General features: G+C 33.6%; 3 protein-coding genes across 3 annotated transcripts; 1 reads left to right on the top strand and 2 right to left on the bottom strand.

The window, feature by feature from the left end:
* Nucleotides 1-1,308: 1,308 nt before the first annotated feature.
* LOC101251207 (uncharacterized) lies at nt 1,309-5,712 on the top strand. Its single transcript, XM_004245787.5, has 3 exons — nt 1,309-2,742; nt 4,385-4,643; nt 5,091-5,712. Exons 1-3 carry the CDS (start codon nt 1,610-1,612, stop codon nt 5,268-5,270), a joined length of 1,572 nt encoding a protein of 523 aa, XP_004245835.1. The 5' UTR covers nt 1,309-1,609; the 3' UTR covers nt 5,271-5,712.
* Nucleotides 5,713-6,615: 903 nt separating this feature from the next.
* LOC101251497 (large ribosomal subunit protein eL43) lies at nt 6,616-8,851 on the bottom strand. Its single transcript, XM_004245788.5, has 5 exons — nt 8,576-8,851; nt 8,037-8,076; nt 7,126-7,214; nt 6,926-7,008; nt 6,616-6,850 (listed from the first exon to the last, which is right to left on the bottom strand). Exons 1-5 carry the CDS (start codon nt 8,576-8,578, stop codon nt 6,787-6,789), a joined length of 279 nt encoding a protein of 92 aa, XP_004245836.1. The 5' UTR covers nt 8,579-8,851; the 3' UTR covers nt 6,616-6,786.
* A 917-nt stretch (nt 8,852-9,768) lies between these two features.
* On the bottom strand, nt 9,769-11,965 carry LOC101251802 (large ribosomal subunit protein eL43). Its single transcript, XM_004245789.5, has 5 exons — nt 11,752-11,965; nt 11,213-11,252; nt 10,291-10,379; nt 10,081-10,163; nt 9,769-10,004 (listed from the first exon to the last, which is right to left on the bottom strand). The coding sequence occupies exons 1-5, from the start codon at nt 11,752-11,754 to the stop codon at nt 9,941-9,943; spliced, it is 279 nt and encodes a 92-aa protein (XP_004245837.1). The 5' UTR covers nt 11,755-11,965; the 3' UTR covers nt 9,769-9,940.
* Nucleotides 11,966-13,264: the final 1,299 nt, after the last annotated feature.

Raw genomic sequence — 13,264 nt, 5'->3', positions numbered from 1 at the left:
AATAGATGAATATTTTTAACCTGTTTAATAATTTAAAAATGAAACTATTAATTTACGTATAAGCCTCAACTAAGAGAAATTAAGGATTCCAAAATATTTTGTGACTATAAATAATAGATGTTGACTTAGTGCAATTGATAAAAAGAATCTGTTAATGATTAACGTTTTCATTTTCTTATACGTCTTTTACAATATCCTATTAATTATTAATATAATGCGTCTATATCTTGATTATCTATGGCTTTTCAAACAAAAACTCCTTAATTAATTAATTAATTATAAGAATATGCTACATATTCTATCTATATACTACAAGAATAAACGAAAAATAGATATATCTATTATTAATCGAGTTATAATTTTTTAAATATATAACGCTATAATAATATAGGTATGAATCAAAAAGCTTTAGTATCTACTATCATTTATAATAAAAGAGATCTGAAAGAACGATATTCTTGTTCTACCCATGGATATTGTCCAGTAAGTGCCCATCAATAAAAGGTTTGGAGTATTGAAAATGAAGTTAAATTTGATAGGAAACACACCTTTTTAAAAGTAAAACTTTCTTAAATAAACTTTACTACAAGAGTGATTCTTAACGTAAAAATTTAAATTAATCGAATTTTTAAAATAAATAAAAACAACAAAAAAGAAAAATGACTAATACTAGAATTTTCGATCACGAAATAGTTACTATAGAAAAAATTAGAGTAGCTATTATAACTTTGTTATCAAAAATACCAATTAATCGATCACTAACATTTTTTCAAATAAGCATACACTTAAAAATATCTTTCTATTAACATTTTTCTTATAAGATATCAAAATTATTAATCAAGATAATAATAACATAGTTGCACTCTTGCACAGTATAACAATCAAGCAATTACACTAGGAAGTAAGCCAACATCAACTATCATTTTTAATCGATAATATTCGAGTCAACTTGCGCGCACCTCAATTATTTCATTACATTCATGTCACTTCATATCAACACAAATATCGAATAACTTTATCCACTAAAACTTATACAGATCGAAAAAATCACTTAACTTCTTCCATATGTACTGCGATTCGAACCTTAAATCTCTAAAATTTTCATTCACTTTATCGACGATTAGCTTAAGAAATTCTTGACATTAGGTAGTATAACATTAGGGACTTGTTTACATTTCTTCAATCATTTAGGTACCTATGTTAACATTTTCCCAAACATTTTGGTTCAAAGTAGAAATATTTTGAGTTTATGTGATAACCAAAGCCTAATGGCAAAGTAGTAAATGCAATCAATATTATGGGTATATGTTTATATATATATATATAAAATATAAATAAAAACCAATTAAAAAAATTAAATAAATCCCATTATCCATCCTTTAAATTTTTTTGCTTCTGCTTTAACCCCACTTTAGGTCTTGTCTTCTTGAAAAAAAAAGAAAGAAAAGAAATACAATAATCGTAGACCGCCATTATCAAAACCAGAGAACTTGTAAAAGCACAAATACCCACAGAAGAAATAGATCACAAATCTATATAAGAATTGAAAAAAAAATTGAACTTTTTTGAGTTGAAAAAACAAAAAGTTTCCATTTTTAGCTTATGTTAAATGCATCAGAAGAATATTGAAGTTCAGATAGGTCAAGAACACAGTGACCTTTCATCCAATTTCATCTCTTCCAATCAAAAACAATATCAAAATCCAATCTTTATCCCAAATCAGTCAACCCCATCTGAGAATTTTTGCAAGATTAATCTCCAAATCAAGATCCCATCACCAGATTCTTCAACCAATCAGATTCACTTTAGGGATGAACCAATTTGCCAGAATCAATCACCAGGAAAAACCCTTTTGTCAACACCTCATAAAAGGCCAATAATGTCTCAAAGTTCTAATCTTTATCATTCCCCAACCCCATCTTCGTCTGTTAACCAACAAGTACAACACAATCATTTCAAAGCTACTGTGTTGAAGTCTAGCTCTTCATCAAATCAGTCTTTTCTATGTCCTTGTTCTATCCCTGTGTTGTTAGCTACAAAAAGAATCACTTTAAGGCTCCTTCATCACTCTTGTCATGCTTCTTGGATTAGAGTTCATTTGAAGCTTTTTATATTGCTGTCTTTGCCTTCTCTTTACTTGTTGACTTCCACTCATTACTGGGGTTCTTTTATTTACTTTCTGTTTATTGTGGCTGTAATTGCTTTTCTCGTGGTTTCACTTTGTGTTGCTCTCCCTTGTGTTCCTTCTATCCGCATATTTCTTGCTAGAACTTTGTCTATCAATCTTCATTCATCACCTACTGCCTCAAAGTCTAGACCTTCAGTTGTTTGGTCAATTGGTTCAAAGCCTAAACAAGAAAGTAAACCAGTTTCAGGTTGTTGGGTGCAAGTTTACAGCAATGGTGATGTGTATGAGGGTGAATTTCATAAAGGGAAATGCTCAGGAAGTGGGGTTTATTACTATCGTTTGAATGGGAGGTATGAAGGTGACTGGATAGATGGAAAATATGATGGATATGGGGTGGAAACGTGGTCGAAAGGGAGCAGGTATAGGGGGCAATACAGGCAGGGATTGAGACATGGAGTTGGGATGTATAGGTCTTATACTGGGGATCTATATGCAGGGGAATGGTGTAACGGGCAGTGTCATGGATATGGGGTTCATACTTGTGAAGATGGAAGCAGTTATACAGGGGAGTTTAAGTGGGGTGTCAAACATGGATTGGGTCATTATCATTTCAGGTAATCACTTGAGGGCATTTGCAACTGTTTCTTTTTGGATTTCTAGTTATTAACTTGGTGTTTTCTTCAAGTATGTTTGTGTGTGCGCGCGTTTCGATTATCGCATTATTTTATTGTCATTACTATTCTTTCCTATGTATCTTGTGTACTGCTCTTCATTTCACATTATTTCATTGTTGCTACTACTCTCATTTCTGCATTTCCTTACTGCTTGGAAATGCTTTTTTTTTTAAGTGGAGGGCCTATCCGAAACCACCTCTCTATTTTGTACAAGGTGGGGGTACGGTATGCGTACACTCTACCCTCCCCAGATCCCACTTGTGACATTACACTGGGTTTGTTGTTGTTGTTCTTCAAGTAGAGCTTTTGTGCTCATTTGAGTTCTCAATGGCTAAGGCTTAGCATTTTCACTTGTTTTTCTCAAAGTTTGGTTTATATGTGCTTGTGCTACATTTACCTTGTCCTCAATCATGTCAGATTAGAGATCTTTTTTTTTTCTTGTAGCATCTAGAATTCATGCACATTCCAAGAGCTACATAGTAGGCTCAGTTGGTTCAAGTTTTGTTGGAGTAGTTCCATATTTTTGACATGCACAATAGAAACATAATATTGTATCAAGTATTTCTTTGTCTTAGCTTCAGTGTACTTGCTTATCGGTGCTCTAGGGTATATAGTGATGACACTAAGTAATAGATGTTCAAGTTCCCACATACATTATGGATTATGATGCATTTAATTATTATAAATGTGAGGATAAGCAACGTGTAAAGTTAAGATGTGAAGTTATTAACCTACACTTCTATGCTCAATAAAAGACATTCTTCGAGGACCGAGAACAGGCAATAACTTCAGTGCCCTTAACTGGCTTTTGTGAAATCACCAGCTGCCTCTTCATGTTGAGGTTAGTTCAACTTGGAGGTTTCCTGTTTGAGCTGCCTCTTCATGTTGAGGTTAGTTCAACTTGGAGATATTCTGTTACTAATACTTGATGCCTCTATGTTAGGGTATCTTTCTTGCTTAGCTTATTTGTCTGCTCCAGTCCAAGGAGTCTACTTTCAGGATTCTTTTGCTGACTGCGCATGAGGAGCCTGGAATTCCATATTTTCTTCTGTTGTCAATTCTCGCCCTTTTTTCTCATGTATTATTCAAATGAATTAACACACTCTATCACTCAATTGGATGGCTGCTTGCTTAGTTAGGTTTAAATTCATGTTTTTTATGTAGCACTCAGTATAACTCAAGATAGTTAGGGGTGGGAGAGGGAAGTGGCCAACTAGCTAAACCATGTTAGCATAAACAAAGATGACTGAATGGCATTGTGGCAGCCCTCGGAATTATAAAAATGGATAGTCATGTTAATGAAGCGAAGCCAAATAGTTAGGGGTGGGGAGAGGGAAGTGGCCAACTAGCTAAACCATGTTAGTATTAACAAAGATGACTGGATGGCATTGTGGCAGCCCTCAGAATTATAAAAATGGATAGTAATGTTAATGAAGGGAAGCCAAATTGTTGTCCCATGTTCATTCTTTATTGTGATCTGTCTTACTCTTCAATTTCTTTTCCTTTCTCTGTTCTCTTTCTTGGGAGAATATCAGTGCATGTGTGTTTACTCATCAGTCTGTTCATTTGCATGATCATGCAGAAATGGGGATACATATGCTGGAGAGTATTTTGCAGATAAGATGCATGGTTTTGGAGTATACCACTTTGGAAATGGTCATCGCTATGAAGGAGCCTGGCATGAGGGGAAGAGGCAAGGGTTTGGCATTTACACGTTCAGAAATGGGGAAACTCAGTCTGGTCACTGGCAAAATGGGATTCTTAATGTTTCAAGTAGTCTTGGCAGCCTTCCGGGATCTCCTTCTGCAATTGACCATTCTAAAGTGCTTCATGCAGTCCAGGTAATAATCTTGTTTCCCTGATCATAGTAGGATGTTGGAGGGACATTGAAGAAAATGTTTAAGTGGCTGGAAAAAGTACTGATTCAGTCGATGTTAGTTGTTACAATTGGAAGTTTAATTTGAACTTCTACTGATAGAACTTCCACAAACCTTCTCTTAAGTAGTTGACAGTTTTTACAAACTGGTCCTTCTTTTCCCCTTTTTATGAAACCGGACTGCAAATATATTTCCAAAATTTTGACTCCTCCCACGCTCTCTCGTTTCAACAGTTTTATATTTCCTTTTTTGGCTGTGTTTCTGGAGAGTGTCTTCTGGTGGAAGCTTCCAATACCTTTTTGAAGCTTCAGCAATGCATTTTCAACAGTTAGAAAAGGAAACTATAGATAAATACCCAGTGTTAATTACCTCAGCTTCTATGTGCTCATAAATTTTCTTCCTTGTTCTTAGGAAGCAAGGCAAGCTGCTGAGAAAGCTATTAATGTGCCAAACGTGGACGAAAGAGCAAAACGAGCTGTTACTTCTGCCAACAAGTCCGCCACTGCAGCAAGAGTAGCAGCTGTGAAAGCTGTCCAAAACCAGATGCATCAGAATGGAGACAGTTGCCATTCACCGTTATCAGTTGTGTAAACCCCTCAGTTGGCTGAGTCTATGGTTTTACACTCTCTCATCGGTCTTGTTTTTAGATACAGAGACTGAGACAACCAGGGACCAACTTGGAACCACAACAGGCAACGAGCTGATTGAGGAGCAAGTTTATCGTGTCCCTTCCATTAGGCCTTTACTAATATGCACATATAGTGCGCCCTCACATAGGAGCTAAGACCGCAACCACAACCAAAAAAATAAAAGACTGCAGATGTAAGTAGGTTGTTCGTCGTTTCTTTCTGTTGTTGCTGTCCAGTAAGTGTAGATAGTTTCCTGTTTTCTGTGTTTTGCCATAAGAGAATGGCCAAGTTTCTAATCTTGTATCTCAAAGGAAGATCACCTCTGCTGTGTTATGTTGTATAAAGTAATAGTAACTAAACATATGCTGTATTAACAAATGACTATAAATTTTGTTTCATCAGCATATCCAGAACTTTAAGTCGATAGGTGGGAAGTATTATTCCACCTAGGAACGGAGCTAGGTAGGCTTGAGGAGGTTCATCCGAGCTTAACCATTTAATTATGGTTAAATTATATTTTATGTATATATAGTAGATGTTGAACCTATCTTTATCTTTTTTTGTGGTGAGAATTTTGGTTCCGTTGCTCACTAATTCTACCTACTCCTTTAGTAGGAGCTAGGGTGTCTTGAGGTGTGATAATCAAGTACCAAAGTAATGTACAGTGGCAGGGAACATTCCCACTATAGCTAACTAAGGCTGTGTTTTTCAATAATTGGTGGGGAAGGGAAAAATAGCTTTTATTTCGGCTCAAATTATCTATCGTTTTTTCACTTTATATGCTCCTTTGAGAAATATAATTAGAAGGTATGTATGCAAGTTATAATATCTCTCAATTATGAGTATATTTTATTTAATTTATGTCATTCCCAATAATGAGTGTATCACTTGTCAAGGTCACCTTGTCAACATATCAATAGATATGGGTCAAGAATCAAAGTAAACAGCTTGTAATAAACTATTTAAACAACACTTCATGATCAATGACTTTGAATCTCAAGGAAAAATTATACCAATGGCAAGATGAAAAAAGAAAAAGTTAATTTTATCATAATTTCTAAAACAAATAATTTGAGAAGGCTATTTTTCAAAAGAAAAAACGGATTATAATATATTGAGACTAAGGAAGCATGACATAAATTGAAATGGAGAAAGTACTATGATCTAAAAGATTAAGGTAAAATTTCCTCCTTTCAGTGATTTGCAAACTATCACTTTAGAACTACAGATAATGTCAGATTTCAAACCAGCATCGACACCTTTCAGTAAAGTATAAAGAAGTAATGGCAACAAAATGCATCAGTAAATACTTGTCTGAAAAACACAGTTTTATACTAATGTCTAATTGAGATGTTCAGAACATAAAGTACTCAAATTGAGGAACATATCTAGATCTCACAACATAAAATACTCCAAAATTGAAAAACATGTCGAGATAAGTAGATCATAAGCTGCACCGCCAGAAGGGGACAATTGCTCTAACTCTCAGTCTGCTCCCTCAGTCTTCGGATTGTACTCCTAACAGTAACAGCACTCGCAGTGCTATTGAAAAGGACATAGAGATTAGTTATTGACACACAAAAATGGGAAAACAATAGAAGTTGAGAGAGTAATTACTTCAATGTGTAAGCACCACCAGCTTTGACTTTACCGCAATCTTTGCAACCCCAAATTCCCACTGCTTTCCTCTTTACTGCATACTGCATAACAGGTATATATATAGTGAGAATCCTAAACTTAAAAGAACTCTTTATAGTACAGCAATAACCCAAATGCAGCCAAGAAAACTATTATATTGCACAGAGCCAGGCCCATACCTTTCCACAAAACTCACAGAAGTACTTGCTATGCTGGCTAACCTCCATTTTCTTAATCTGCTTACGCAGACTGGCACCATAACGGGTACCTAAGCATAGAAGGCAAGCGAATCAGAAACATAAATGTAAAGACAAGAAAACAAAAGCTTTTATGCAACTGCAACAGATGAAAAGGGTCATCTAAAGAACTGATTCCAGCCCATGGGCATACAGTTATCAACAAAATTTAAGTGGTCAGGTTGCAAAACCATGAACATCTAGCCTGACCCAAAATTCACACATAACCATTCAAATAGAATATGCTTAACAGAAACAATCAGCAGTTCAAACTTTTAGGGAAATAAACATTTGTTGACTATCAAAACCATCTATTTCAGAGTAAATGACACGGCCTCCAAACAAATCTTCAAAAGGATAAGCAAAGCTAGGAGAATTAACTTTAAGTTTAGATTTGACGCCCATACACAACAATCATCTCATCATATTTCTCTATATACTATTACAAGCCTCAAAACTGTAGAATACACAAAGTCTATTTACTCCATTATCTCCTACTATTATTATTATCAACTCTTCTCAAGCTTGAAGAGTTTTTAAAAGATATTATTCTATCATAATTTTTCTGTGATCAATACCAACAGTTAAAAAGTAAGAAAATTACATACTAATAGGAACCTACAGTTAGCAGACAATTTCTCCTAATAAGATATCACAAGTGTATTGGATTTGAAGTACTCCAATAAGCCTTGCCAATGTAGCAAATACAAATTTAAGGAATGGTAGAATGAATTGAACTTCTAACTAAGCATATCAGAGAGAACTAAACTTGAACAAATTTAGTTGTTAAATAATACCAAAACTTATACTCATCACTGCAAATGTAAGGTTCTAAAAAGAGCTATAATACTCACCATACTTCCCGACGATTCCAGCCTTCTTGGTCCTCTTAGTCTGCATCACAAATAACATATTTCACATTAAAACTCACGTCTATCTACACCATCGCATCTCATTAGGAACAGATTTTCCTATTTTAATGTACATTAAACAACTCTACCTTTTAACAACCTCCCTACAACTCATTATATCAATATATTCTATGTGAGTTTTCATTAAATGAACAATTGAAACATAATACTACCATTTGCTTTTCCGGGTTAACATATATAACAACCAAATTACAAATAAATCATTCACTATACCCAAATCACAAAAAAAAAAGCAATCTTTAGCATTCTCCAATAACATTCAATAAACCAAATGAATAGCTCGAATAGACTATAACCCAAAAAACAATTCCACACAACAATTCAACCCTTTTCATCATAAACCAAAAAAAAAAACGCAAAACACATTCATTTAACAAATTAAAAACAGCTTTATTGACACTTCAAACAAATTAATACCAGATTTAACAAGCTAAGCATAATGCATAGAGGAAAAAGTGTACCATTTTTTAGTGTTGATGGAGGATTTGGAACGGCTGCTTCTGAAGGGTGAGAGCAAAGAAAAACTAGGGTTTATTTTTGTAGCGTCAAATAGTGTGTATAATTGATCGGCCCATTATTTGTGACGTTCGGGTTGACCCGAACCTGTAAGCCAAATTGGGCCTGTTGGACTTTGTGTGGAAAACCCTAATTTTAACCTAAGGGTCGACGATTCTGTAAATTGCATCACTTCCGCTTAAACTAAAAAAGGAAAATTGTACTCACATCGTTTCAAAAAGAATATCTCTATTTTTTTTAGCTTCTTTTTAAAAAATGACCCCTTCCGTTTTTTTGGCAACACTTTAGTTTTTAACTTTTCACGTGACATGTTTAAGATCACAAGATTAAATGACATTTTGTTACATTTGACATAACTTTAATTTAAAACCACAAGATTATAAAATTTTTCTTTCTTTTTTAAATTCCGTTTCAAATCAAACTAGGTCATTCTTTTAAAAAAAACAAAGAGAGTATATTAAAACAAATTATTAATTTAAACTAAATTCTATAAAAATATTTTGATTTAATTGTACCCATTGCAAATTGTTGCTATTTCGCATCTCTTTTAGTGAATCTTGCTCACCATTCTCATTTTCTCCCTCGCCTCTATCGCTTTTATACAAGCACAAATGTATAAATGCGTTTGTATTTGCATAAAGCGAGAGAAAATTATATATATACATATATTTTCGTTCTCCTCTCCGAGATCTCGCTCGCCATGCTCCTAGAACTCGCTTGCCACTATCACTTTATACAAACACAATTGTATACATTGCTTTTGTGTATGTATACAGCGAGAGAAAAATTATACACAAATACAATATGCATATATTTCCGTCCTACACTTATGATTATACAAATATGATTTTCTCATATCCAATTTTCTTTTTTCTTTCTCTCTCTCGCTATATACAAATACAAATTACACAATTGATCTTTATATACGTATTTATATTTGTCATGAAGCACAATTATATACGTATTTATATTTGTCATGAAGCACAATTATGCAAATTATAGTTGTTGCATGTAAATAAAAATTAAGGTAAACTTCCTCCTATCAGTGATTTGCAAAATATCAGTTTAGTACTACCGGTTATGTCATGCCTTTCAGTAAGCATAAAGAAGTGCTGGCAACAAAATGCATCAGTGAATATTTGTCTGAAAAACACAGGTTTATACTAATGGTTAATTGAGATGATTCAGAACATCACAAAGTACTCAAATTGAGAAACATGTCTTGATCTCACAACATAAAAATACTCAAAATTGAAAAACATGTCGAAATAAGTAGATCATAAGCTGCACCGCCGCAAGGGACAATTGCTCTAACTCTCAGTCTGCTCCCTCAGTCTTCGGATTGTACTCCTAACTGTAACAGCACTCGCGGTGCTATTGAAAAGGAAAATAGAGATTAGTTATTGACACACACAAAAGGGAAAACAATACATGTTGAGAGAGTAATTACTTCAATGTGTAAGCACCGCCGGCTTTGACTTTGCCACAATCTTTGCAACCCCAAATTCCCACTGCTTTCCTCTTTACAGCATACTGCATAACAAGTATATATATATATATATATGGTGAGAATCCTAAACTTAAAAGAACTATTTATAGTACAACAATAAGCCAAATGCACCCAAGAAAACTATTATATTGCACAGAGCCAGGCAAATACCTTTCCACAAAACTCACAGAAGTACTTGCTGTGCTGGCTAACCTCCATCTTCTTAATCTGCTTACGCAGACTGGCACCATAACGGGTACCTAAGTGTAGAAGGCAAGTGAATCAGAAACATAAATGTAAAGACAAGAAAACAAAAGCTTTTATGCAACTGAAACAGATGAAAAGGGACATTTAAAGAACTGATTCCAGCCCATGGGCATACTGTTATCAACAAAATTTAGGTCGTCAGGTTGCAAAATCATGAACATCTAGCCTGACCCACAATCCCACGTAACCAGTCACTTCAGACATCTATTCCAGGCATAAAATAGAATATGCTTGATTAACAGTAACAATCAGCAGCTCAAACATAGCGACATAAAACATTTGTTGACTATCACTACCATCTATTTCAGGGTTAATGACACAGCCTAACCAGAAACATCTAAGCAAAACTTCAAAATGATAAGCAAAGATCGGAGATTTAACCTTTAAGTTAAGATTTGATGCCCATACACAACACTCATCTCATCATATTCCTCTATATACTATTACAAGCCTCGAATCTGTAGAATCCACAAAGTCTCTTTACTCCATTATTTCCTACTACTATTATTATCCATTCTTCTCGAGCTTGAAGTGTTTTTAAAAGATATTATTCTATCATAATTTTTCTGTGATCAATACCAACAGTTAAAAATAAGAAATTTACTTACTAATAGGAACCTACAGTGCGCAGAGAATTTCTCCTAATAGGATATTATAAGTTTATTGGATTTGAAGGACTCCAATATCTCTTGCCCATGTAGCAAAAAACAAATTTAAGGAATGGTAGAATGAATCAAACTTCTAACCAACTTGAACAAATTTAATATACCAAAACATATACTCATTACTGCAAATGCAAGGTACTAAAAAGAGCTATAAAACTTACCATACTTCCCAACGATTCCAGCCTTCTTGGTCCTCTTTGTCTGCAACACAAATAGCATATTTCACATTAAAAAATCATAGCTATCTACACCATCGCATCTCATTAAGAACAGATTTTCCTATTTTAGTGTACACTAAACAACTCTGCCTTATCACAACCTCCATACAACTAACTCATTATCACAATACATTTCCATAAAATGAACAATTGAAACATATACTACCATTTGCTTTTCCGGGTTCACAAATATAACAACCAAATTATCAATAAATCATTCACTCTACCCAAATCACACACAAAAAAAAATGTAATCTTTAGCATCTTCCAATAACATTCAATGAACCAAATGAATAGCTCGAACAGACTATAACCCAAAAAACAATTCCACACAACAAATCAACCCTTTTCATCATAAACCAAAAAAGAAAAACGCAAAAACACATTCATTTAACAAATAAAAAACAGCTTTTTTGACACTTCGAACACATGAATACACAGATTTAACAAGCTAAGCATAACGCATAGAGGAAAAAGTTTACCATTTTTTAGTGTTGATGGAGGAATTGGAGCGGCTGCTTCTGAAGGGTGAGAGCAAAGAAAAACTAGGGTTTATTTTTGTAGCGTCAAAAGAAGTTCACTCTGTATAATTTAATCGGCCCATTATTTGTGATGTTCGGGTTGACCCGAATCTGTAAACAAACTGGGCCTTGTTGGACTGTGTGGGGAAAACCCTAATTTAAACCAAGGGTGGACAATTCTGTAAATTGCATCACTTCCGCTTAAACTAAAAAGGGAAAATTGTATATTACAACAAACTATTAAGTTAAATTAAATGTTATAAATATATTTTGGTTTAAATGTTGTTATATTACAACTCTCCTGGTGAATCTCTCTTGCTACTCTCGATCTTTCCCTCGCCTCTCTCGCTTTTATACAAACACAAGTATAAAATGTGTTTGTGTTTGTAAAAGCGAGAGTAAATATTATATATATACATGTATTTTCGTTTTTCGAGATCTCACTCGCCACTCTCCCAGATTTCGCTCGCCACTCTGACTTTATACAAACACAAATATATACATTATTTTTGTGTTTGTATCAAGCGAGAGAAAATTGTATATACAAATATAAATACGTATATTTTCGTCCTATACACTTATGATTATACTTATACGATCTTTCCTTACCCAGTTTTCTTTTATTTTTCTCTTTTTCTCGCTTTATACAAATATAAATTATACAATCGATCTTTTGTATATGTATACCGAAACAAAAACAGATTATATAACTATTTTCTTTTGTATATATAAGCGAAATATACAAATTTACATTATGAAACATAATTACAAAAACTATAACTATAACATACAAATATGATCTTTATGTTTGATATATGTAAAAGTTGCTCAACTAAAAATAACCGGCGGATGTATAATACATGTATAATTGTGTGTAATGAGTGAATGATTTATATATACGGTTAACAAAAGTAAACTGTGAATCCCACGGGATGTTTGTGAAAAAATTCCTTGAAATTTTATATTTGAATTAAGTAATTTGGTAGGTTTTTGGCTGTAGATTTCAAATAGTTTTCACTTTATTTGGAATTTATCAAGTTGTGTTTGACTATAATTTTTGTGAGCGTCTCGTTTGTATAAATTGTTGACAACCTTTCAATTTAATTTTATATATTTATATAAAAATTGAATTTGTATACAATTGAATCGAAATAAAATGTTTGTATATAAAATATCCCTCCCTCCCTCTCTCTTTATACAAACTTAAATTATATATATTGTATTTGTATAATCCAAAAGAGGACTGAGCTGGAGAATATTTGTATTGTATAATTATAAATTAATCAGACAAAGATATATGTATTTGCATGTGCATATATAATTTTCTATCTCTTTATACAAACAGAAACACAATTTATACATTTCTATTTGTATAAAGCGGAGAGAGTCGAGGGAGTGACTGGTGAGCAGGGAGTGAGGCGACTGATAACAGTTTACTACGTGGGCACAATAAAATCAAACTATAGTCATAACA

The sequence above is a fragment of the Solanum lycopersicum genome, chromosome 8 (assembly GCF_036512215.1).
Source record: "Solanum lycopersicum chromosome 8, SLM_r2.1".
Lineage (NCBI taxonomy): Eukaryota > Viridiplantae > Streptophyta > Magnoliopsida > Solanales > Solanaceae > Solanum > Solanum lycopersicum.
Note: the sequence above shows the minus strand (reverse complement) of the source record. Positions and strands in the feature narration are given on the sequence as shown.

Excerpts from the sequence above, each read along its gene's own strand:
- LOC101251802 (XM_004245789.5), bottom strand. Across the intron at positions 10,164-10,290 it reads TCTGTGAGTTTTGTGGAAAG|TATGCTGTAAAGAGGAAAGC; the intron begins GTATTTGCCTGG and ends CTTGTTATGCAG. Across the intron at positions 10,005-10,080 it reads GGCGGTGCTTACACATTGAA|CACCGCGAGTGCTGTTACAG; the intron begins GTAATTACTCTC and ends CCTTTTCAATAG.
- LOC101251497 (XM_004245788.5), bottom strand. Across the intron at positions 7,009-7,125 it reads TCTGTGAGTTTTGTGGAAAG|TATGCAGTAAAGAGGAAAGC; the intron begins GTATGGGCCTGG and ends CCTGTTATGCAG. Across the intron at positions 6,851-6,925 it reads GGTGGTGCTTACACATTGAA|CACTGCGAGTGCTGTTACTG; the intron begins GTAATTACTCTC and ends CCTTTTCAATAG.
- LOC101251207 (XM_004245787.5), top strand. The coding sequence starts at position 1,610 with ATGCATCAGAAGAATATTGAAGTTCAGATAGGTCAAGAACACAGTGAC. Across the intron at positions 2,743-4,384 it reads TTGGGTCATTATCATTTCAG|AAATGGGGATACATATGCTG; the intron begins GTAATCACTTGA and ends ATGATCATGCAG. Across the intron at positions 4,644-5,090 it reads AAGTGCTTCATGCAGTCCAG|GAAGCAAGGCAAGCTGCTGA; the intron begins GTAATAATCTTG and ends CCTTGTTCTTAG.